This window comes from Solea solea, chromosome 3, assembly GCF_958295425.1.
Source record: "Solea solea chromosome 3, fSolSol10.1, whole genome shotgun sequence".
Classification (NCBI taxonomy): domain Eukaryota; kingdom Metazoa; phylum Chordata; class Actinopteri; order Pleuronectiformes; family Soleidae; genus Solea; species Solea solea.
This window is the reverse complement of record NC_081136.1, coordinates 34,910,990-34,936,812: the sequence shown is the minus strand read 5'-3', so window position 1 is coordinate 34,936,812 and position 25,823 is coordinate 34,910,990. Positions and strand designations below refer to the sequence as shown.

The 25,823-nt window shown below is 45.5% G+C and overlaps 1 protein-coding gene across 3 annotated transcripts; it reads left to right on the top strand.

Moving 5' to 3' along the window:
* Positions 1–680: 680 nt before the first annotated feature.
* Positions 681–25,519, top strand: lrp6 (low density lipoprotein receptor-related protein 6). Of its 3 annotated transcripts, none has more exons than XM_058624538.1 (23): positions 681–993; positions 2,545–2,941; positions 7,339–7,536; positions 8,214–8,410; positions 8,498–8,629; positions 10,853–11,249; positions 11,338–11,509; positions 14,153–14,369; positions 14,994–15,283; positions 15,708–15,934; positions 16,035–16,219; positions 16,896–17,222; positions 17,319–17,521; positions 17,613–17,824; positions 18,016–18,206; positions 18,948–19,157; positions 19,477–19,602; positions 19,702–19,938; positions 20,337–20,447; positions 20,553–20,783; positions 20,874–21,010; positions 21,329–21,426; positions 21,718–25,519. In XM_058624538.1, exons 1-23 carry the CDS (start codon positions 939–941, stop codon positions 22,022–22,024), a joined length of 4,857 nt encoding a protein of 1,618 aa, XP_058480521.1. In that variant the 5' UTR covers positions 681–938; the 3' UTR covers positions 22,025–25,519. The 3 variants fall into 3 exon arrangements, with proteins under 3 accessions (XP_058480521.1, XP_058480520.1, XP_058480518.1); XM_058624537.1 differs by having other exon boundaries at positions 19,702–19,947; XM_058624535.1 differs by having other exon boundaries at positions 8,214–8,629.
* The last annotated feature ends 304 nt before the right edge of the window (positions 25,520–25,823 follow it).

Here is a 25,823-nt window from a genome sequence, read left to right as displayed (position 1 = left end):
AAATTAAACCCTTAAATTCAGATGTAAGAGCTTAAATATCAACATAATAACACTGTATAGACAGGTATGGAAGACAAATAGGGACATAATGTGAAGACTAAATATTCTTCTTTTCTGATTTAGCTCATATTTGTTTTTATTACATTCAGGATTTGGTTCATTTGGTTATATTTAACTTTTCAGTAAGATTTAGACGTGACTTTAACTTAATGTCTTAATGAATTTCTTAATTTGTTTTACTTAATGTGTTGTTTCTTTTAGTATACTAATATGTTTTATGAAGAAATGTGTAATAATAAACTAAATAATATTATATACTTTAAATGTGTGGTCTAAAAAGCTCTACTTTGTCTACATTGAAATTGTTCGACAATATCTATTTATGTGAACAAAAATTTGTAAACGTCTATAAATAAATATCAGACAAATCAATAAATGAAAAAAATCTGACCCGATTAATCGTCTACTTCGAAGCAAGGGGAGACGGTTCACAACAGGACGATCTAAAACGAAACGAAACACAATATAACGACGTCATTGTTTGTTGAAACGCAGTCACGTAAAAAGCGTAAATAAAGACAACAATAGAAAGCAGGGAGAAGCGGTAACGCGAGCGGTAGCGCGGTGACGGAAGCGACGCGGCGCGGTAGAGCGGCAGCGCGGTAACGCGGCAGCTTCCTCACAGCGGAAGGAGACGTCGTTGCTCCTGCAGGACAATGTGAGACACCGACACGGAGTTAGCCCCAGACGCAAGTGATCCAGCCCCGCACAGCCCCGCCGGGATGGACGCGGGCTCCGCGTAAACACGCACCGCAGCAACACCGTCGAGGCGTCTTTACATTTTCCACACGCTTTCTGGTGCGCCAGGATTCGGCTGCACGGCCATGGGATCGGGCCGCTGAGCGGAGCGCGGCGGCAGGGCCGAGAGAACTGGGAAGATGGGTGTCGCGCTGCGGACTCTGTTGTTGTGTAGTTTTTGTTTCGTCGTTCGAGGTGAGTTCGTCTCTCTGGAGCTTCTCTCTTTTCCCCTCGCTTTGCTGCTTATACTTGCGGGGACATTAAACTGGCGCTAAACAGCGGGCAAATTATTATTTTAGCAGTGCACAGTCGGAGCTGTGTCCGCGCCAGGGCCCTCCGCTCCGAGGTTTGGTTCTCCAGAGCAGAGCTAATGTTAGCATAGCTCCAGCTCCGCGTAGCTTCCCAGGCTTCTCCCGATGCTGGAGCTCCGGAGAATGAAAACACAAACGGCCCAGCGTTCGCTAACGTATCCCGGGCAGTGACTACAACCCATGTGTCTTTCCTGCATTAGCGGGATTTGTGTGTTTCAACCGGAGTTGTTGTTTTTTTCCCATCGAGCTCCCGGGTGTTAGCTGCTGCTGCTAACTTTGGCTTTAGTTACTCAATCGGGCTTTGAAACCTTAGAAGCTCGGTTAGCAACAGTTAGCATCACATGCTAATGTACGCAGGTCAGTTAGCACAAATAAAAACATCCAGAACTCTTCTAAATACATTATTAAACATTAGCTCCACCAGAAAATACACACACGTTACACAAAAGTGAGGTATAACATTATCAGAACAATATAAACAACAGGTCTACTCTCAACAAGACATTTAAATATGTTAAGGATTATGTTTTCAACAAGAAATATGAACTTTTTGATCCAACTATACATCAATATTAACAATAATTAAGTTACGTGTAAAGTTATGTACATATGTTTAATTTCTGCTAATTCTTTCATATAAATGTTGTTGCTTTTTAAAGGTTTTATAAGAAAACACAATATAATTATTCTGTTTACTGTTACAGCACATGGTTTATTTTTATTTTATTTATTTATTATTTTATACCAAGAATTTTATTGGTAAATTAATAAATAAATAATGTGTTTGTCTCAGCAATACAAACCATATATGATCTGAAAAACTGTTGCACAATGGTTTGAATCTGCTGTGAAAACATCCTGTTCCTTTTATTTAGGAGATAACGCTTTGTTTGTTGACTAAACTCCAAGAAAATGGCAACTCATTATATTAGTGTCATTTGTTTCCTCAAAAAAGCTTTTACTTAAATGCAAAAATAATCATATTTACTGTTCAATGTCGTGATTTACCGTTCTACCGTTACATTAATACCAATATTTAAAAGTAAAATGATTGATTTAATAATGGATTAATGATCGAATAATCGCTGCACCCCTGATTTATTATCAGTAAACAGTTAGATTTTAAAAGATTAAAATGCTTTTTTTTTATTGTGACATTATAAGTTTCTGAGAACAGAAATAATAAGCTTCAGGGCTACAGTGATTATAAATCGATTAAAAAATAAATCAAAATTTCAGCTTCGTAAATGTGTATATTTTCTGGTTTCTTTGATCCATATATCCCATATAAAATTTTTGTTTTTTTAAATGTCATCATTTCCACAATTTGTTTTAACATTTTCTGACAATTTATGGACCAAATAACCTATAAATGAATGAAAAAGTGAATGGATAGGACCCCGCTCTTTTCTGACTCTCCCTCTCTTTCCCACAGCCGTGCCGCTGCTGCTGTATGCGAACCGACGGGATCTGTGTCTGGTGGATGCGGCGCATGGAAAGGCCAATGCCACGGTGGTGGTGGGGGGGCTGGAGGACGCCGCCGCCGTGGACTACGTCTACTCCGAGGGCCTCATTTACTGGAGCGATGTGAGCGAGGAGGCCATCAAACGCACCGTCTTCAACCAGTCGGGCGCCAGCTCGGTCCAGACGGTGGTGCCGGGTCTGGCGTCCCCAGACGGTATCGCCTGCGACTGGTTAGCGAAAAAACTTTACTGGACGGACTCGGATACTAATCGGATCGAGGTGTCGGAGCTGGACGGGACTCTGAGGAAGGTTCTGTTTTGGCAGGAGCTGGACCAGCCGAGAGCCATCGCTCTGGATCCAGAACGAGGGTGAGTCTCGGAGGTCACGGGGAATCATTCCTTATACCCCTAACAAGGGTAAAAAGTAATTTAAAGGGATAGTTTGGGTTTGAGGTAATGAGATATAGTCAGAACTGACTGCGCTGTGAGTGCCCCCTGCAGAGACCATGAAAAATATCACTATTAGCTGTATCCGCTTAATTCTACTACATCTTCAGAATGTGTTTACGCGTGTTTGTCACTGTTAAGACCGACTTTTCCGAATGGAAATTAAAGTTTGTCTCACCTTGTATACCGCTCACTCTCCCACACCAAACTCCAAGCTGCTGGTCTGCTGCAATGGCTGCTGCCTCGTGTGGTCACTTTGTGTCACTGACTTTGAATTTGAAACACAGAAGTTAGAAAAATCAGACGTTTGAACTTAGCGATGGAGGTAGCAGTGGATCGACAACTCCTGTGTCGCTGTGAACTCTTTTGGACTTTGGTGTAGGGAGAGCGAGCAATTTTACAAAGTGACACCAAAGTTCAGTTTGGTCCATTTACGACTCGGAAACACACACGCACACACACACATCCATTAGGACTCAGATGAAAGAGGCCTGTTAATGTATTCATTAGTTTTATTTAAATGGCGCCGCCGTCTTCTCTTGTTTCTATTCATGGAAACTCTTCCTCTCAACTGTTTGATCGTCACGCCGTCGGAGATTAAAGTCACGGCGACGCTGTCGTCACGCGCTCACTCCACCCCACATCTTCAGTCTGTGAGACGCAGACCTGCGGGTTTACAAAATAAGAGTCTCTCATGTGAAAATGCCTCTGTGCAAAATAAAAGTCTGTGTCCAAACGTGGACGCACACGTTCAGGGTCTGGAGAGTGTGTGTGGACACATTAGCATAACGCTGTTGCTTTCCCCGGTGCGTGAAATGTTTTGCATACATTTGGTTTGCTGCCGTTGTTTATTGTTTGCATGTGTGTGTGTCTTTTAAACAGAGCTCCTTTGTTGCCATGGAGGCAGTTTTGTTTTCCCAGCAGCCAGTGAGGCAGGTGAAAACACAGCTAGCTACGTTTAAGAACAGTCTCTGGCCAAATGTGTGTGGGACACCTGAGGAGTCCGCCGTGTCGAGGCAGACGTGGTTCATGAGGTGTTGACAGGGCAGAGTCTGGTTTTGTAAATAGTTGTTTACGCGCAGTTATTTCTCAAACAACCACTGGGGGTGGCTTTAAAGGTGTAAATCTCATTACTATGATGAGAAACGCCTCTGACGCGGAGGAAAATGCTGTTTCTGGCATCGTTGAGTGCAAGAGTTTACACAGTACGGCTGCGACCAGCAATTATTTTCATAATCGATCAATCGAGAAAGTGTCTGGTCCTGAAAAATGTTCCAAAACCTCAAAATAATGTCCACAAACCAAAAGTATTCAGTTTTAATGCATATTTTTTGTCGTATGGAGAGTGGAGGGTTAAACCGACCAATTGTTGATGATTAATTCAGTAACCGGTTAATGCACCGATCTTGTACCTCGACTTTAAAGTACCTTAGATTAAGTGAGTACATTTTATTTATAGAGCACCTTTCACAGATATAAAAACACAAAGTGCTTCACAAGAACAATTATGAGATTCACCCTGATAGTGCTCATGCTAACCCTACGCGACATGAATTCACAGCACGTGCTAGTGGCAGCACTGAGTAACTGCAGTTTTAAAGCAGCGAGGAAATGAATTCCACGAGAGGTTAATCAGATGAGTCGTTTTTGAAAATAAAAGGTATTATGAGTCGGCCCATTATTACGAATCGCCCGTTTTTGCTTGAGAAACTTGACAAATGTTGCAGAGTCACTAAAACTTTATTTTCCATGCCGAAGTTATTGTTTTTTTTTAACGTGTTTTAATAGCTTAATATTTAGTATGTAATTGCAGTGCAGTGAAGATTGTAGAGACGCACCAGTAGTGTTGTTAAATAACTGGTTACTCAAGCAAATCATTTTTATATTATTTGTTTTAGGGTTGCAACTAACGATTTATCTAACAATCGATGAATCTGTGTTGTTCTCGTTTGGTCCGTTAAATGTCAGAAAATGTTGAGAACTGTTGATTGTGGTTTACCAGAAACCAGGAACTATTCACATTTAACAAATCGTCAAAATGGAACCATTCCAGTTTGTGGACGAAACAAAGACATCGTAGAACGGCGTCACTTGCAGGTTAGAGAAACGCCGATTGGAAGTTTTTCATCATTTTAGTGACGAAACGTTGTCGGTTAATGGAGAAAATAATCGTTCGTTTCAGACCCAATTGTTCAGTGGCGATTAGAAAAGCGGTTTATCTTTAGTGTTGTTGTTGATGTTTGTTGATGAGTCACTGCGTCAGTGTGACGTTGGTGTACGGCGAGGACAATCAGAATGTGGATGTGTTTCATTCTGTAGAAAAAGTCACTGTGGTTGATTCACGTCGGGTTTTTTCCCTCCCTGATTATTCAAAAAAACAGAACACAGAATTAAGAAACTAGAACCCTGTATGTGTGTAAATGTTCTACATCTGTGTGTTAACGTAAATCTAACCCTGGTTGTGTAAAAGATGCTGGGCTTGTGCGACACACACACACACACACAGTGCGAGCGAACGCGTGGCGTCTCTCCACATACTTTCAGAGTGTAGTCAGGTTCAGTCTGAGGAACTGGTTCTCCAAATCGACGCAGGAACGCAGAGCTGGACTCGGTTCAACTGCGATGATTAATGCATCAGGTACCAAACACAAAGACGCTCTTGTGGTGAGGGGATGTGTTGTGTGCACGCCATTTCTTTCTCTCTCTTTTCTCTCTTCTTTTTTTTTTGACTCAGCTCCACCGCCTGGTCGAGGCCAAACTGTTCAGACCTGAATGTTTGGAGAGAGGTGAAATCATATCTGCATCATATCCATACTCTCTCCCTGTGTGTGTGTTTGCTTTGTTTGCAGTGAAACCCAACCAGCTGCTGCGTTTAAAGGCTGTTGGAGTTTTTAGCTCCTGGGCAGAATATCAGTTTAGCTTTTGTGTCGGTGTGAATGGGATTAGGTGCAGTGGCCGGCAGAGGCCCCGCCGCCGCCGCTGCTGCTGTGTTTGTGGGTCATTAGCTTTGACTTGAAACATCAAGTTTCTTCCCTGGATTCAACTGGTTTAAAGTCTTATCTCACATTCATTCCTATTCAGCGTAGTTCAAGTTTAAGTGGCTTCAATGTGGCTTAACAAAAGGCTCAACTAATAAAATGTCAATTTGTCTGATTCTACAATACCTGAAGAACATGTTCACGTCTTTATCTCACTGTTGGGCATGGTTTTCTAGCAGGAAAGTGAAGTTTGTAAACCCGCTCTCTCTCCTCACACCAAATTCCATAGAAAAAATTGTCGATTTTAGCTCACGGAGACACAGGAGCTGCTGCTCTACTGACTGCTGCCTCGTGTGGTCAGTTTGTGTCACTGCAGTAAATCCGAACAAAGAGTTTGAAACACCGAAGAGATTAAAAAAAAAACATGTTAGAACTTAGTGACGGAGGCAGCAGTGGATCAACGACTCCTCTGTGCTGCGATGCTTAAATCGCTGATTTTCGCTATGGACTTTGGTGCAGGGAGAGTGAGTGGTTAACAAACTAAACACCCTGGAGTTTTTTTTTTACTAAAACGCAGAGCCAGCATCGTTTATAAACTTCCTGAAAACTACAGGGTCATGTGGACAGTAGGCGTTACTATAGTAACAGTGGTGTGTTTTTAACATTAAATCATGGTGGTGGGGTTGTAGCCTCTGTTTGGTGGAGTTTGTTGAGGTTCAGTCCAGGGTTCCTGTGGGGGGAGGAGGGGGGTTGATGGAGTGTGTTTGGGGGGTGGGGGGTGGTGGAGGGTCCAGCTGTGATGATAATTAAGACGAACAAAGTGAAGAATTAGCCACACAGTGGTCAAACTCCGCCTCCCACCACTGATCGTCTTCCTGTAGCTGTGAGGAAACAGTCGTTGTGTTCCTACGGTCACAGCTGGAGCACAACATTTAAGATTGACTTTTGTCTTTGTCCCAGTTTTACAAGCTGTGGTGGGGAGTCCAACTCGCTTTTGGCTAGCTTCTGTTAGCATTGTCCTCTCTGAAATGGTCTGTATTTATATAGTGCTCACTCAAAGCTGCTTTACACTACAATTTTACCGTTCTACTATGGAATTAGATTTGTGTCAATATTTTCAAAGAACTTGTTCTTTGCGCTCCCTCATTTGTTCTTTGTGCTCCCTCGTTTGTTCTTTGTGCTCCCTCGTTTGTTCTTTGCGCTCCCTCATTTGTTCTTCAAATCGTAAAAAAAAAAAAGAAAGAAAGATAAAACCAAAGTAAAGCTGGTTTAATGGTCATATTATGTGATATTTTGTGATTAATTATAATCATAAATAAATGAATCCTCTCCCTCTTTTAGGTACATGTACTGGACAGACTGGGGCGAGGTGCCAAAGATCGAGAGGGCGGGAATGGACGGCACCAATCGATCGATGATCATCGACAAAGACATTTATTGGCCCAACGGTCTGACGCTGGACTACAGCCAGGAGAAACTGTACTGGGCCGACGCCAAACACAACTTCATCCACCGATCCAGCCTGGACGGCTCGTCCAGGTATGAACATGCGTTCACACAAAAAGACGGTTTCACTGTGAACACAACACAGGTGTGATGGTGCGTTCAAGGTCTCAGGGAACATGTCACACGTCCTGAAACTGAATTTCAGCAGTCTTATCAATAATTACACTGGATCCTATTTTCTACAACTGATTTAATTCTAGGTTATTGGTCACTGTTTAGCTTCGGCCTTTAAAACCTGTTCAGTTGTGTGTGGATGTTTCACAGTAAAAGCTGCAAAATTCTGCATCGCAAGGGGGCTTTTGTTGTGAAGGGGATCAGCAGGAAGTGTTAAAAAAACATAAAAAATATTGATTATACATCAATATTTATGATGTAATAGAGGAGTAGTGAGTGGTGCAGAAAATGTTGAAAAATGGTCATTTAAAAAAACAAAAAAAAAACGTTTTTATGTTTTTTTTTTTATTTTGTGGCCAAAGAAACCAGGAAATCCACATTTAAGAAGATACACTATGTGAATATTGTCTTAATCATTAAGAAAAACAACACTCACATTGATGTAATCGATTATCAAAATAGTTTAAATTTATTAAATGATCAATTCCTTGGTTAATTATTGCGGCCCGTCCTCGTGTTAGGCGGCCAGCGAATTTTTGATTTGTTGTGGAAATGTTGCGTTCACTGACCCCGTGTGTTTGCGTGTTTTCACTCAGGGAGGTGGTGGTGAAGGGCGAGCTGCCTCACCCGTTCGCCCTCACACTGTACGAGGACACGCTCTTCTGGACCGACTGGAACACGCACTCCATCCACTCGTGTCGCAAGCAGAACGGCGGCGAGCAGCGCGTCGTCCACGCCGACATCTTCTCGCCCATGGACATCCACGTCTTCAGCGCCAAGAGACAACCTGCCTGTGAGTGTCTCACCCTCGTGTCCTCCATGTTTTTGTTATTATTTATTCAGATTTTAAAATGTGTAAACGTGTGTGTTTGTGTCGCAGTGAATAGTCCGTGCTCGCTGAACAACGGCGGATGTTCCCACCTCTGCCTCCTGTCACCGAACAAGCCTCACTATCAGTGCGCATGTCCCACCGGAGTCCAGCTGCTGGAGGACGGGAAGACCTGCAGAGATGGTGAGTGGGGGGGACACGGTGTTTGACACAGGGGTCGCGTGAGGTCAACGCATCGCGGCACGAGACAACGCGTGGTCTTAGATGTTGCGTGTCGTCAGATCTTTGAAGAAGTATATATATTTTGATTTAAAAATATACAGAAATGACAACATTATATTTAAAAGGGTCAATTTAAGGTCCAGTGTGTAAGATTTTGGTGAAATTTGTTTATTTTTTGCAATGTACAATCAACTGGAATGTATTAATTGTTGTTTTCATGCCGTGAAATCTTCTTCTAATCTTTGAAGGTACAGCTTTATCTTTGATTATTTGTGTTTTAGCAGAATTGCACCATATTTACAGTCAGTTTCATTGTTTTTCATGTTATTTTAGAATGTTATAAATATTATATAAGCCGTATCACCCCTGCTTTACCTTTTAAGCGATGACAAACATCTTGATCTCATTAATATTGCGATATATATCCATGTCAAATGATATCTCTAAGAGCGGCTTAAACTAGCTAGTTATACTAGTTATCCAGACATGGAGTTGTTGTTAAAGTGCTAATTCTGAGTTCAAGTGTCATGGCGATAGATTTGCGATGTCCTCGCATCAGTAAGTTTGCACAGACGGCGGAGGACACCGCGGCGAGTCTCGACGTCTTGAGACGCTCTAAGGCGTAATTATTTCCGCTTAACTTTAGAGATCATATTTATACACAGATGCTGCAAAAACACTGGACTCTGGACTCGACCGTCCGCCGAGTCTAAACCAAACAAACTGTGTGTGTTTATTCTGCGGCGACGCCGAACAAAAGCAACAAATTAGGAAAGGTTTAAAGTCCTGAAGCGAGCGCTGCGGTGTGTGTGTGTGTGTGTGTGTGTGTGTGTGTGTGTGTGTGTGTGTGTGTGTGTGTGTGTGTGTGTGTGGGAGTGGGAGTGGGGGCGTGGCTGCAGTGGAACAATAACCTTCAGGTCAGTCTGTGGCCACGTTTCACTGCAGCAGCAGCAGCAGCAAGGAGAGTAAAGGGAGCTCCAGTGAAACGGTTAAACCTCAGCAGTGAAAGGAGCCATTGTCTGCGGCGAGGTCATGTGACCACGTCCTTCACAAAAGCTGCTCCACCTTCGCTGCTCCGTCACTCTGCAGCCGAGGGTCACTGAAGCAAAAATGTAAATAACAGAGGCGGCGGGGGGGGGGGGGGCTGGGGCTGGCATTCACACAGCTTTGGTGATGGAGCAGGATCACCATGGCAACCGCAGGTCAGCCCAACAACACCTTTTTAGCTGACGACAACAACAAGATGCAGAGGAGAGAAAACGCCTGAGTTTTTAAATTAGAGGAAAGGCTAATGGGGTTTAGTGCCAGTGCTGCACACACACACACACACACACACACACACACACACACACACACACACACACACACACACACACACACACACACACACTAATGAATTCAATGTGGCTGTTTGGGCTGAAAATTCTTCTGTTTTTCCCTTTTTCTCTCTGAAAATAACAGATATTTCTCCAAACTCCTTCGCTGACGCACGTCACAGCAGATCTGGAACCTTTTATGTTTCCACACTAAACAGTCCAGATCCTCCGCTTCAATTTCACTCACTGAAAACTGATTCCAACTTATAGATCTTTGTCCTCGTTTAATCCGTAGCAGCAGGGCATGAGCTCAGTGAGCGTGCGGCTGCCAGCAGTGAACACCAGGAAAAACACTTCATAACACTCCAAAGAAAAAAATAACCTCACCTGTTAAAATCTGTATCAGGTTAAGTCTTTGTTATCTTAAGAGTATTATTTTTTTGTACCACTTCATCTCGGGATTTAACAGCATTTTCAAACAGGAAAGTTAACTTTTCCGTGTCACTTTGGAAACCGCTCACTCTCCCACACCAAAGTCCATAGAGAAAATCGATGATTTTACATCACAGCATACGAGGTGTTGATCCACTGCTGCCTCCATCAGTTACTTTAAATGTGCTATTTTATGACTATGAATTTACATCAGTGACACAAAGTGACCACACGAGGCAGCAGAGCTAAGAACACTACTTTTCTCTATGGACTTTGGTGTGGGAGAAGTGACACAAACGGCAGTTTCCTGTTGGAATAATCGATCTTAATAGCGACAAAAAGCAGTGGGCAAATTCTTTATATTGTCGCTGCTGTTAGCAACAAAAGTAAGTCACTGACAGCAGCTTTAATTACCCCACTCCGCCCCCCCCTCCAGGTGCGACTCAGGTGTTGCTGCTGGCCCGGCGGACCGACCTGCGGCGGATCTCCCTGGACATGCCGGACTTCACCGACGTCATCCTGCAGGTGGACGACATCCGCCACGCCATCGCCATCGACTATGACCCGGTGGACGGACACATCTACTGGACGGACGACGACGTGAAGGCCATCCGGCGCTCCCTGCTGGACGGCAGCGACGCCCAGTTCGTGGTCACGTCTCAGGTGAACCACCCGGACGGCATCGCGGTCGACTGGATCGCCCGCAACCTGTACTGGACCGACACGGGGACGGACCGCATCGAGGTGACCCGCCTCAACGGGACCATGCGCAAGATCCTGATCTCGGAAGACCTGGACGAGCCCAGAGCCATCGTCCTGGACCCTGTGGCCGGGTGAGTCTCAGTTAGTATGTTTCTCCACAAATGCGGCGTTGTTGTCATGGCGATGCGTTGACTGACGTGTGGTGGTCCACCCGCGCAGGTACATGTACTGGACGGACTGGGGGGAGCTGCCAAAGATCGAGCGGGCGGACCTGGACGGACTGGAGCGCGTGGTGATGGTGAACACGTCGCTCGGCTGGCCCAACGGCCTCGCGCTCGACTACGAGGAGCGCAAGATCTACTGGGGCGACGCCAAGACGGACAAGATCGAGGTCAGTGTGGTGCTGGTACTTCCTGTGGGCCTTCAAAATAAATGAAATCACACGATTGGGAACAAAATTAAAAATTCAATAAGCTCAGAGGAAGCGAGAGTGTGAGACGACGGTAGATTTTTTTATTTTAGCATGACATCACTTCCTGAGGAAATGCACTTTGATTTCAAAATAAAACTCCGGAAACAAATTTAGAAAACGAGGCTGTCGGGAGGGACAAACGGAGAAAACTTGTTAGACACGTGTCCAATAGAGATCGCTGTATAGTGGCTCCATGTCCCATCGGTCCCTTTTCTGTCTGTCCTGTATCTCCTGTTCCGTGTGTGTCTCTCTGGAGCCTTTGTTTCTCTCTCATTCATCCCTGTCCCTCTCTCTTGTCTCCTCTGTCTCTCTTTCATCTCTTTTCTCTATTGTTTTCTTCTCTCTGGACACTTTTGTCTCCTGTCTCTCTCTTCTCTATGTTATTGTTCCTGTCCCTCGTGCGCGTGAGTGTGTGTGTCTCTCTCTCTCTCCCTCTTGTCTTTGATTCATCTCTACTGTATAGTGTCCCAATGTCTCTTATATCTTGGGTCTCTCTCTTTTTGTCTGTCCTGTGTCTTTCTGTCTCCATCTCACTGTCCAATCTCCTGTTCCTTGTGTGTGTTTGTGTCTCTCTGGAGCCTTTATTTCGCTCTCATTTATCCCTGTCTCTTGTCTCTCATCTGTAGCTTGTTGTCCCTGTCTCTTGTCTCCTCTGTCTCTCATCTCTTTTCTCTAGTGTGTCTGAAAGGCTTTTGTGTCTCTCTCATCTCTATGTTATTGTCCCTGTGTCTCTCTTCTCTCTGTTGTCTCTTGTCTCTTTTTCATCTCATCTCTTTTCTCTATTGTTTTATTCTCTCTGGACACTTTTGTCTCTTGTCTCTCTCATCTCTCTGTTTTTGTTTCTGTTCCATCTCGTCGTCCGTGTCCCCTTATGTCTCCGTCTTTCTGGATTTTGTTGTTTCTGTCCGTCTTTCATGTACACTCTCTCCCTCTTTTCTCTCTCGTCTTTCTCTTGACTTCTCTTTTGTCTCTCATCTCGGCGTCCCGTCTCCGTCGGAGCTGTTACACATCATGTCCTCATCGGTGGCCGCAAATCGCCACCGTGGGGTGGGGTGGGGGGGGCGATGTCGACAGTCCTCCTGCGTGAGAAAACATGGCTGTGATGGAGCGCTCTTATCCTCTGCGGTCAGTGTCCTCACGCCATTGTCCTCGCGACCCCACGTGAACCCCCCTCTCAGGAAACCTCCGGGGGACTGTTTCTCGCCCAGACTCCCTCGAGCTGTTCTGGTGGTTGTAGGGGTAGCGAGGGGCCTCCGCTCACGTCCCCCCCCCCTCCCCCGCAGGTTCCTCGGAGGACCCAGTTTCTGCGGCGAGGTCCCACATCTGGTTCTAATTGCGGGCGGGCGCTCCAGCTGCGGTCAGCTCTGTTTAGAATAGACCAGAATCTGAAACCGTCACCGCAGCGCGGTCACGAGTCCCGAACCAGCGGAGGCTCCGAGCCGAGGATGGAAACTTCATTTATATTTATATACTGTGTGTGTGTGTGTGTGTGTGTTAAAGTGGAGGATGTTTTGAAACATGGCAGCCGGCCACACTGGGGCTGTTCTGGGATCAGCGAATCGCGTCGCTCCACGCTGTGTTGATGAGTTCAGGGACCGTGAGCAGTTCACTGACCTCAGTTTTTTGGGGGTTTTTTTCTTCTGTTTTTTTTGTCCTCCCCTCTTTCTCTGGATTCCTTACATTTCTCTCACTCTGGAAGTTTCTGTGCGAGTTGAGAAAGATTTCGAGTATCGATCAGAGTCCGACACAGAGACGACTGAACGATTCCGAGTAAATATGCCCGTGGACTCAAAGTCACATCACTCAGACACTTTAATGAGATCAGTTTCATCATTTACAAGTTTCTAACTCAATTATCCCTCCAATCTTTGGAAAAACCAAACAGATTTCCACTACTAGACGTCAGGTTGGTTTGCCAAATTCTGTAATTTAAATGGTATTAACTCAATTATGCAGCACTACTGGGTATTCCTTTTAAAAAAACTTTTGGTGCCAAATTTTGGAGAGCGAGGGCTGCACAGCTGCTCCGGCTTCCTGCGCCTCAGAGAATCATACACTGATCTGCTGAGACGTTGGGAGTCGTTTTTCAAAACATTAACTACATTTTTGTGCTGGCAAAGTGAGTAAAGAAAAAAGCAGGAAGATTTATGAAGTATCGAATGATTGAATCCAGGAGAACGCAGTAATCTGGACGCCGACTTCCACTTTTTCGCTGTGTAAGAAAGTAACAGGAGTTAAGAAATGGAACGGTTCCTCAAGTGTCCACCGGACGTGATGAAGCTGCAGGTCGTCTGACCTCCGACCCCCGCGCTCTCTCTGCCTCCCGTCTCACGTCAGAGTCTCGTTCCGGGGAAGATTTGTTTAAACTGACTCCAGCTCTGTGACGTCAGCACGGCTGTGGAAGAGGAAGAGCAGAAATGTGGCGGCCACATGTTGCCGCCGTTTGTTTGCTGCAGCTGTTGCTTCTAATTAGCGCCGCTGCGATGTGCTGCCAGGCCGCCGGGGCTCTTCTGAGGGAGCTAACGTTTCTCTGGTGTGTGTGTGTGTGTAAAATGTCTCCAGGTGATGGACATGGACGGCACGGGTCGACGGGTGCTGGTAGAGGACAAACTCCCTCACATCTTTGGCTTCACGCTGCTCGACGACTACATCTACTGGACGGACTGGCAGCGGCGCAGCATCGAGCGCGTCCACAAGCACACGGCGGAGCGGGAGTTCATCATCGACCAGCTGCCCGACCTCATGGGTCTGAAGGCCGCCAACGTGCACAAGTACTCTGGTGAGTTTAGGCCCCGGTTCTGTCTTTTCCTCAGCAAAATAGATAGAATCACTGATAATGGAAAGAGAAAAATATCAAAAAATATCAAATACCAAATATCCGATGTAACACATGCCTTGAGTCATGTTGTGGGCAGTGGTCGACTCATGTGGGTTTTTTTCCTGTGGCCGATGGTGGACAAAAGAGTTTTTTTTGGCTCATATTTTTATCTTTTTTCTTTTATTTTATGCCAATTTAAATGATTGAAAATGCCAAATATAGGTCTTCCTTTAGTTTGAGGATGTTTATTTATTCTTTATGGAAGAATAATTTATGTAATGCAGTTGGAGAATTAGACATCGGTGTTGGTAGAAACTCAAGGTTGTGACATTGGTATCGGACACAAAATCGTTTTAGTGCATTTTCTCAGATTTTTCCCTTCTTTTAAATGTGAAATAACAAAAAGTTAAAAAAAAATGCAATTATTAAGACACATGAGAACATGATCATTTTGAGTTTTGGGAACAACGATCCACATTTTTGGACATTTCATGGACTCAACAACTTCAACAGAATCACTGTGTCGCGCCGTTGTCGTCATTGTTGTATGTACTCTGAAGATGTTGTGGTTCTGCGACGCCTCAGGTACGAACCCGTGCGCAGAGAACAACGGCGGCTGCAGCCACCTCTGCCTCTACAAGCCTCTGGGCGTCCAGTGCAGCTGCCCCATCGGCCTGGAGCTCATCGCCGACATGCGCACCTGCATCGTCCCCGAGGCGTTCCTGCTCTTCTCCCGCCACACCGACATCCGCCGCATCTCGCTGGAGACCAACAACAACAACGTGGCCATCCCGCTCACCGGCGTCAAGGAGGCGTCGGCGCTCGACTTTGACGTCACCGACAACCGCATCTACTGGACCGACATCACCCTGAAGGTGAGGGCGGAACTTCCTCTGTCTATGTACCCCCATCCCTCCATTTATGTCCTCCTTTGTTGCTGTCTTATCTTCCTCATATCCTTCTTCTTCTGCTCCTCCTCCTCTTTTCATCCCCTTGTTCCTCTCCCTTTTGTCCTTTTCTCCTGCTTTCTTCCTCATCCTTTTTCCTCCTCTCCTTCTTCCTACTCTTCCCTCGTTCTTCTTCATCTTTGACTCATGTGACTTCACGAGGCTTTGATTTAACTTCTGCTTATTGAAGACACACGCACACACTCACAGACCTCAACTCTAATCCTTAATCCAAGTCTTGGTCAAAATGTCCTCAAAAAGACAGACTGGAATGATCATTTGTCCTCACAGTTGACTAGAGACACGCACACCCACCTGTCTCTAATCTGACCTCTGACCCCCCCCCCCGCAGACCATCAGCCGCGCCTTCATGAACGGCAGCGCTCTGGAGCATGTGGTGGAGTTCGGCCTGGATTACCCAGAAGGCATGGCGGTAGACTGGCTCGGCAAGAACCTGTACTGGGCCGACACCGGCACTAACCGCATCGAGGTGGCCAAGCTGGACGGGCAGCACCGGCAGGTCCTGGTCTGGAAGGACCTGGACAGTCCACGAGCTCTGGCTCTGGATCCTGCCGAGGGGTGAGAACTCTCGTCTGGAGTTGAAGATCTGTGTGTGTGTGTGTGTGTGTGAAAGCGTAAAGCGAGCTTCACTCTGACTGCTCTCTCCCTGTCTTCACAGGTACATGTACTGGACCGAGTGGGGCGGGAAGCCGAAGATCGACCGGGCAGCGATGGACGGGACCGGTCGCATCACGCTGGTCGCAGACGTGGGCCGAGCAAACGGGCTGACCATCGACTATGCAGAGCGGCGCCTCTACTGGACCGACCTGGACACGACGCTCATCGAATCATCCAACATGCTCGGTAACTGCGGGGGGGCGGGGCCAAATATCAACAGCGTGGGTTATCACATGACTCTGTCGGTCAGTGTCACATGACTGTTTGGCGTCAGGTTTCACGGTGGTGGTCATCTGACACGTAAACGGTGTGTTCCTGGTGCTAAATGGTCACCATGACAACACATAAAACTGCTTTAAAAAAAAAACTTAAGACTAAAGATATAAAATATGTGTCAGCTTAAAGCAGTAGTACGTAAGTTTTATGTAAAAAGTACGTCTGTCACTTTCAAACTGTTGTTGGTCAAAGTTGGTCGATCAGCTCCACGCGACTCTCTCTGCGTCACCCGCCGACATTCCCACGCTGCACATACGAAGTGATTCTTTTCACAAAACAAATAAGCGACGACAAAACGTTTCAGAAATGCATTTGTTTGGTTGGCAGTTTTGACGGGACAAACGTGTCGTGTCTCCACCCGCACTTCCTCTGCTGCTGTATACATACAAATGCTCCCTCAGGCGGGTCTGATAGTTTTGCCTGACATAGCCGGTTTTAATTAATTTTGTTCACAAAAAACAAACCGATGAAGGACAATGACAGCGATCAAGGAAAATTACGCACTGCAGCTTTAAGGGAACAGTACCTCTAATGTTTTCCAGTCTGAATATTATGTCCGACATTAACTCGTCTACTTTGCTTCCAGGTCAGGAGCGTGAGGTCATCGCCGACGACCTTCCTCACCCCTTCGGCCTCACCCAGTACCAGGACTACATCTACTGGACGGACTGGAGCCAGCGCAGCATCGAGCGCGCCAACAAGACCAGCGGCCAGAACCGCACCGTCATCCAGGGACACCTGGACTACGTCATGGACATCCTGGTGTTCCACTCGTCCCGGCAGGGCGGCTGGAACGCGTGCGCCTCCACCAACGGCCACTGCTCCCACCTGTGTCTCGCCGTCCCCATCAACAGCTTCGTGTGCGGCTGCCCCGCCCACTTCTCGCTCAACAACGACAACAAGACGTGCAGCGGTGAGTCGCGCACCGCCGCCACAGCTTCCTGTTTCCTCTGCCTCGGCGAAACTGTCATGAAAACGTGTTTTTTTTTTTTTTTTCTGTTGTCCTCAGCTCCGACTTCGTTCCTCCTGTTCAGCCAGAAGACGGCGATAAACCGCATGGTCATCGACGAGCAGCAGAGTCCTGACATAATCCTGCCGATCCACGGCCTGAGGAACGTCCGCGCCATCGACTACGACCCGCTGGACAAACAGCTGTACTGGATCGACTGCAAGCAGAACGTGATCCGCCGAGCGCAGGAGGACGGCAACCAGGTGAGCGTCCGTCACCGCCGCTGTAAGCACCGAATTTCCCGCTGCCACCGCCATCTTAACCTCACACCCTGGTCTCTCTCTCCGCCCACAGAGCATGACGGTGGTGGGGAGCGCTCTGGGCGGGCCCAGTCAGGGGCTGCAGCTCTACGACCTTAGCATCGACATCTACAACCGCTTCATCTACTGGACCAGCGAGGTCACCAACGACATCAACGTGACGCGCACGGACGGCAGCAGGGTGGGCGTGGTCCTGCGGAACGACCACGACAGGCCGCGCGCCATCGTGGTCAATCCGGAGAGAGGGTAAGTCCTTCAACACGCGTTTGACCTGGTCCGCCTCCCTGTGATGTCACTTCCTGGACCGTTTTCATATCTTTACAACCTTTAATCTTACTTGAATCAGGTTTGGTGTGGGAGCGTTGAGCTCGTTTAAAAAGCGACACAAAAACTCGGAAAGGAAACATTTGTGATCATGTGACCTCGGTCTCTTACAGATACATGTACTTCACCAACCTGCTGGAGCGCTCGCCGAGGATCGAGCGGGCGGCGCTGGACGGCACCGAGCGCGAGGTTCTGTTCTTCAGCGGCCTGGGGAAACCTGTCGCGCTCGCCATCGACAACGAGGTGGGGAAGTTGTTCTGGGTGGACTCTGACCTGCGACGCATCGAGAGCAGCGACCTCTCCGGTGAGTACGGAGGACTCAGGCGCCACCTGCAGGTGAAAGTACCAGCCAATCAAAGGCTTAGGGTTTCTCACACATGCGTCACGATTGACATCTACGGCGGCCAAGAGCAGCAGAGTAACTATTATCTTAACCTGGTCGTCATGGCGGCCGATTAGCTTAGTTCCCAGAGTGTCACTGGTTAACCGCCACGGGGAGGAGGAGTTTAAAAGATAAACAAATCTTTCTGATAGGACACAGGAGGAGGACACGCCCCCTTGAGGGAAAGATGAGTCATGAAACGGTGTTAAATATTTTGTCTTTTATCAAAGTGACTCATGAAAGAGCATCAACAGCATTTAAAGAGGGGAAAGTAACGGCGTGCAGCCCGACCTCAGCACATTCCGGCGATGCTCTGGCGCCCCACGCAGGCCGAGTGGGATGTAAAGCATGTGTCTGAGAGGACTTGTTGATTTTTTCATTTGGCTTTGGTGTGGGAGAGTGAGTGGTTTACAAACTTCAGTTTCCTGCCTGTTTAACAGTGAGATAAAGCAGCAATCGTATTCATAGACTTAAGTTGACTTAGATTTAATTGATGTCATGTGTAGATGTGTGATGTTGCTGACCTTGGTGTGTCACTGTTCCCTCCTCCTGCCTCCCTCCTCCCCTCCAGTCTCTCTCACCCTCTTTTGTGTTGCTTTTGTTCCTGGAGTTTTTTGCCCTACAACCTTGTTTTTTTTCCCCCGGTGCCTTTTTCCGACCCAGGAGCCAATCGGATCGTGATCGCCGACTCCAACATCCTGCAGCCGGTCGGTCTCACCGTGTTTGGGAACCACCTGTACTGGATCGACAAGCAGCTGCAGATGATCGAGCGCATCGACAAGACCACGCGCGAGGGACGGACCAAGATCCAGGCACGCATCGGGTACCTGAGCGACATCCACGCCGTCCACGAGCTCGACATGAGGGAGTACAGTGAGTAAACAAACACAGCGTTTGTGTCTGATGGTACGATCACACCAGACGTAACACTTTTTTCATGGCTTGACTTTGATTTTTTGGGATAATTTGTGTTTACGAGTTCTGTGAGTGAGAACTACTCACCTGTGGCTAATGCTAAGCTAACTTTGTTCATGGTATAATGTGACTATATTTTATATGTACTCACCTCATGCCCTGCCCTCTTTTGTCTTCGCCTAGTTGGCTTTTGTGAACTGAATACGCAGATATTTTTCCACATCTGTCAGTTGTATACGGGGCAACTGCCTGACCTCTGACCTTTGTCGTCCTCCAGGTAAACATCCGTGTACGTGGGACAACGGTGGCTGCTCCCACATCTGCATCGTGAAAGGCGACGGGACGACGCGCTGCTCGTGTCCCGTCCACCTGGTCCTGATGCAGGACGAGCTCTCCTGTGGAGGTGAGCGAATCACACGACCTCAAAGCGACCTCGTCTCTGAGCTCTGTTGGAGCTAACATGCCAATCTTAACCTCGTTTTTTGTGTTTTTTGTCCCTCAGAGCCGCCCACGTGTTCCCCGGAGCAGTTCGCATGCACGTCCGGCGAGGTCGACTGCATCCCGCACGCGTGGAGGTGCGACGGTTACGCGGAGTGCGACGACAAAAGCGACGAGGAGAACTGTCCCGTCTGCTCCGAGCTGGAGTTCCAGTGCGACAGCCTGCAGTGCATCGACCAGAGCCTGCGCTGCAACGGCGACTTCAACTGTCAGGATCGTTCGGACGAGAGCAAGTGTGAAGGTGTGACAGGTAACAAGACGCACACGCGGCGAGGTTCTTACGCCGACCCAGGAGGTTCTCGTCCGGTTTTTGATCGGAACGCAAATGTTTTAAGATGAAGTATCAACGTGTAACAGTAAAAAAACTTCACTAATGTTTTATCAAATTATTTATATGTTATGAGTTTATATATATATTTACACATATATATATGTTTATACATATATATGTTTATTTATATATAGCAGCACTGCAATTAGCATAACCTTTAAATGCTAACTGTTAAAGGTTGTCTGTTTGTTTAAAATTAAATGTATTTAAACGTAAAACAAATGGTAGAAAACTTTATTACAACTGTACTTTATTGTTTTATTCACGATCGTTTGCTGATGTCGTTTTATTTGTTTGTCGTCCGGCAGTGCGATGTCCTCTGGACCAGTTCACCTGCGCTAACGGTCAGTGCATCGGCAAACACAAGAAGTGTGACAACAACATGGACTGTTCCGACAACTCGGACGAACTCGGCTGCTGTGAGTCTGCGAACTCCTGCGTCCTCACACACACACACACACACGTGTTTTTATCGTCATGTGATCATCACGTCACTTCTTCTTCTTCTTCTTCTGTGGCTTCAGATCCGACGGAGGAGCCGCCTCCTCCGCCCAACACCACCATCGGCTCCATCGTGGCCGTCGTCATGGCGCTGTTTGTGGTCGGCGCCGTGTACTTCGTGTGTCAGCGCGTCCTGTGTCCGCAGATGAAGGACGACGGCGAGACAGTCACCAATGACTTTGTGGTTCACGGGCCGTCGTCGGTGCCGCTGGGATACGTGCCGCACCCGAGCTCGCTGTCCAGCTCGCTGCCCGGTCAGACGTTTAAAAAAAATAAATAATAATTAAAATCTGTGATGTCATCGCCATCTCTGACGCTGACGTTGGTTTTGCTCATGTCCACAGGGATGTCCAGAGGGAAGTCTGTGATTGGCTCACTAAGCATCATGGGCGGGAGCAGCGGGCCGCCGTACGACCGCGCCCACGTCACGGGGGCGTCGTCCAGCAGCTCGTCAAGTACGAAGGGGACGTACTTCCCACCGGTGAGAGAGAGAGAGAGAGCGAAAGAGAAAGGGGCGGGGAGATGCGTTTCCTCCGTTTATGAGGAGGAGTCAAGTTTCCAATAATCAATATTTCACTGTTTCCTTGATTATTGATCATTTCATTCAAATCATTTGGAAGAAAATTTTATTTTATGAGAGAATTGAAAGCCTCACGATGAGTTCAGGGACAACTGGAATAATCTACGTTTGTGTTTTTATGTTTGTTTATATTTGTGTTTATGCTTGTGTCTTACTTATTATGTTGTGTTATGTTTGTTTCCTTACATTTTAAGATAAGTCGGTCCTTTTGCGTTTCAGATCCTGAATCCTCCTCCGTCTCCAGCCACCGTTCGTTCTCAGTACACGCTGGAGTTCGGTTACTCGTCCAACAGTCCGTCCACTCACAGATCGTACAGGTGCGTGTTTGTGACGCCTTCAAACGTCGCTTTCATTTTCTGGTCTGAACTTTTACAAACTCGTGTTGGGCTGTTTATTTACTGAAGGAAAGGAATATTTGATAAATTTTTACTGCTTAAAACTCAAAATGGAAACATTTATTTTTATCTCAAGGCCTTTCACGGCCCACCTGCAGTACCACCACGGCTCACTAGGGGGCCCACACTTCGCTGATCTACACTCTGTCACGTCGTGTCATTAAAACAATATTCTAATGAAGTTTACTTTGAACGTCTCTCTCTCTCCCGCAGCTACCGGCCTTACACCTACCGCCACTTTGCCCCGCCCACCACACCCTGCAGCACTGACGTGTGCGACAGCGACTACACGCCAGGACGCAGGGCGCCGCTCAAGTCCGGCGGCACCGCCGCTGCCAAGGGCTACACCAGCGACCTCAACTACGACTCGGAGCCTTTCCCACCGCCGCCGACGCCGCGCAGCCAGTACTTGTCGGCGGAGGAGAACTGCGAGAGCTGCCCACCGTCGCCTTACACCGAGCGGAGTTACTCCCACCACCTCTACCCGCCGCCGCCGTCGCCCTGTACGGACTCCTCATGAGCCACCGCCCCACTCTCTGCCCCGCCCCTCACTCCTCCACACAGCTCCGCCCCCTCACTGTAAATAGCAATTGTGCATATATGAGGCTAAAAACGGGAACGAGAGACTGACATGACGGAGGAGGAGGAGGAGGAGGAGGAGCCTTGCGGTAGGAGACAAAGGAGAAACGGAGCTGCGAACATTTGTACATTGAAAAGAGAAAAAAAAGCATATTTATATATTTTCTATACAGTGTTTACTGATGACATCATCGAGGTTTGTATTAAGACAATTTGTACATTTTTTTTTTTTTTTTTAAAGGAAAAGAAAAAAAAGGTTTTTATTAAAATCATCACAAACATACGTTGCCTTAAAGGAGGAGGAGCACAAAACGGCAAGAGGCAAAATGTACTACTTATCTGATGCCAAATACAAACGTCGTCACGGCGGCGGCAGAAGAGATGCTCGGCAGCCATCGTGTCTATGGTTACCATGGGAACTGGATAAGAGAAACATGGCGACGCAAAACTGGTCATTTACACAAAACAAACATGCTTTGTTGGATCGTGAGTAAAAAAAAAAAAGGCACATATTTATTTAGATCTACAGAAGAGAGGAGCGTTTCTCTGCAACAAACACTAACAAGGTTAAATCTACGGAAGCCCAGAAGGAGCGTTTCCCTGCAACAAACGCTAATAAGGTTAAATCTACGGAAGCCCAGAAGGAGCGTTTCTCAGCAACAAATGGTAACGAAGTTAAATCTACGGAAGCCCAGAGAGGAGCGTTTCTCTGCAACAAACACTAACAAAGTTAAATCTACGGAAGCCCAGAAGGAGCGTTTATCAGCAACAAACGCTAACCATGTTAAATCTACGGAAGCCCAGAAAGGAGCGTTTCTCTGCAACAAACACTAACAAGGTTAAATCTACGGAAGCCCAGAGAGGACCGTTTCTCCGCAACAAACGCTAACCATGTTAAATCTACGGAAGCCCAGAGAGGACCGTTTCTCCCCAACAAACGCTAACCATGTTAAATCTACGGAAGCCCAGAGAGGACCGTTTGTCCGCAACAAACGCTAACAAGATTAAATCTACAGAAGCCCAGAGAGGAGCGTTTCTCCGCAACAAATGAAAACAAAGTTAAATCTACGGAAGTCCAGTGAGGAGCGATTCTCAGCAACAAACGCTAACCATGTTAAATCTATAGAAGCACAGAGAGGACATGACCTAATCCTTATATCAAAAACACAAAAACTTTCTGCCTCTTTTTGAATTTTGTTTATTTTTTATTCTTACTACCTAGATTCCCTCGTGTCTGCTCTAAGCCTGGACATGAAGCAGGAAGTGGCGATGTTGGTGTCACGTGACTCGCAGACGAGATTTAAACCAAAACAAATGCTTGTGTTTGACTGTTTTCTTTTTTCTTCTTCTCTCGACAAAAAACCCTAAAACGCTCGCCTGCATCGTTTTCCTCCACGTCCGCAATCTGATTTTCTTTTTTTTAACACAAACACGATCTTGTGCCTGAGCAATTTCACACCTTCATATCTTTTTTTTTTAATTATTGTTGTTAACTTTGATGAAAAAAAACAAAAGGAACTCCAGTTACTCATAAATGCTCTATAGTATTTTTGTACCACATATTGTGTAGATATAACGTATTTATAAGCTATATAGAGAATCATTGTAAATCTATCCATTGAACTCTTGCAGTACTTTTCATTCCGTTTTTATATATATATATATATTATATATATTGCCTCATTATATTTTTCTACAGAAAAATCACTCAAACGTACGGCGACAATCTCAGATCAGAACATATTCAGGTTTCCATGGAAACAGCGTTTTTTTTGTGTGTTTTTTTTTTCTTGGTGGCAGATGTGTGCTCGTCTGGGTTGTCATGACAACCGCAGATACACTTTCGGAGATGTCCTTGGTCACAACTGATTGGTTTGTTGTTTTGGTTTAAAGAGAAAACATCCAGCACAAATTTTTTTCCCTAGACAATCGAAGAATTTTTACCGTTCAAAGTCGAAAAACGTACACTGAATCGTAATTTTTATCCAGAAATTTTAGATTAAATTCGAAAAAAATGTTTTTATTTTTTCAAAAAAAGAATTGAATAAAATTTCCATTTTTTGACAAATTTATGGCATTTAAAATTTTTTTTTTTTATAGCAGCCATTTTGTGACAAGTAAAATCTGTTAATTCATGTTGAAATGGCTGCTGTGGAATGGTTGTCCCCCCTCATAAAAATATTTGTCATACTTTTTTGAAGTAAAGTTTTTAATCCGACCAAAAAGTTTGTTCAAAACTAAAAGCACATTAGAAATTTTTTTTTTTACAAAAATGTGACAAAAGTTTCTTAAATTTCTACAGAATTGCCAAATGTGTTAATACATTATAGAAGCAGCACAAATAACTCGTCTCTCAGAATCAAGAAAAAAAATCAACGAGACTGAGTCGTGATGTAATTTCCTGTATTATAATTTTTTTAATTTTATACAACCCAGTGCCAAAGTATGTGATTTTGGAAAATTTTACTTTGAAGAGTTTTTACCGTCAGTTTTTCCTGAAGCGAAACACAAACCAATGAGAGCAGCGACGTTTTTCTCGGGCCAGTACATGAACATGTGACGACATCTCATCGCTGCCGACCGCGTACGATTCACGAGTCCACATCAGATGGAAGAATTTTTGGGAAAGGTTCTCATTCGCTAACTGCACTTTACAGGACTTTTTTTTTGTTTTTGTTTTTTTTTTTACCGGTACAAACATCGTGGTCATAGTTGTGTGATGATGAATTTCAAAATAACACGCTCAAAGTTTGGATCTATGGAGCCTCATTGGTGGCAAAAAAATAAAAAAAATTGCTTGATTTTTTTTCCGCACGTTTTTCACGTTAGCAAAATGAAACCTGAACTTTTAATTAAAAAATTTGATAAATCAAACTTTTAGATAAAGAATCTGAAATAAATTTGAGTCGTTTAATTTTGAAGGACTCAAATTAAAACATTGATATTGTTTCCGTCTCGATTTAAGTCATGTTAAATTTAAACATTTTAAAGCATAATTTTATAAATTAAAAGTTGAATTTTGCTAATCTGAAAAATTTTGTTGAAGTTTGCGGGAAAAACGTTGAACTTCAAAGATCGTGATGCGTTGTTTCAGAACGCGAGTTGAAAAAAAAAAAGGTCAAAGAAAGTTGGTACGTTTCGGGTTTTTTTTGTTTTGTTTTTAAAGAAAAGCACTTTGTCTCCAGGTTCAAACGGGAAACAAAAGTTTGTGTCGTTTGTCTTTTTAAATGTCCTTCATCGGTTTCTGTTCCCATGGTGCTTTGCGAGGACGTTGGCGGCGACAAATGGAACGATTCTCGACTTTTCTATGATGACTGCTTCACCTGTAAACGCATGGACGTGTTCATGTCATCCAGCTGCCTCATAAGCTGATGTAACTCATGATGCTGATTTTTATTTTTTTCCTTTTGTTAAATATAAAGTGAGTGAACTTTGACCTCTGTGTGTCTGTGTCCTGATTGGTCGGGATTTTTGGGAGTGGAAAAAAAAAAGATATGTGTTTTATCACCTGGTCAGTCTCCTGTTTCTGGCTTCTGCTGCCCCCTTGTGTATCAACAGTGTGTCTGTTGTGAAATTAAATCTGACTTTCGGCACCTCAAACACAAGCGCTCCCCCATTAAGTTTGTATTTAAAAAAAATTTATGATAAAATTATATGAAAGACAAAGTATATCACATAAAATTAATCATACATTTTTTTATGGAAGATTAAGGTAACAAAAAGAAAAAAAAATGGCATGA

Bases quoted from the DNA above. Each gene is read 5' to 3' on its own strand.
- lrp6 (XM_058624535.1), top strand. From the start codon at position 939: ATGGGTGTCGCGCTGCGGACTCTGTTGTTGTGTAGTTTTTGTTTCGTC. The intron at 7,537-8,213 runs GTATGAACATGC...GTTTTCACTCAG, and splicing joins AGCCTGGACGGCTCGTCCAG to GGAGGTGGTGGTGAAGGGCG. The intron at 19,939-20,336 runs GTGTGACAGGTA...GTCGTCCGGCAG, and splicing joins GGACGAGAGCAAGTGTGAAG to TGCGATGTCCTCTGGACCAG.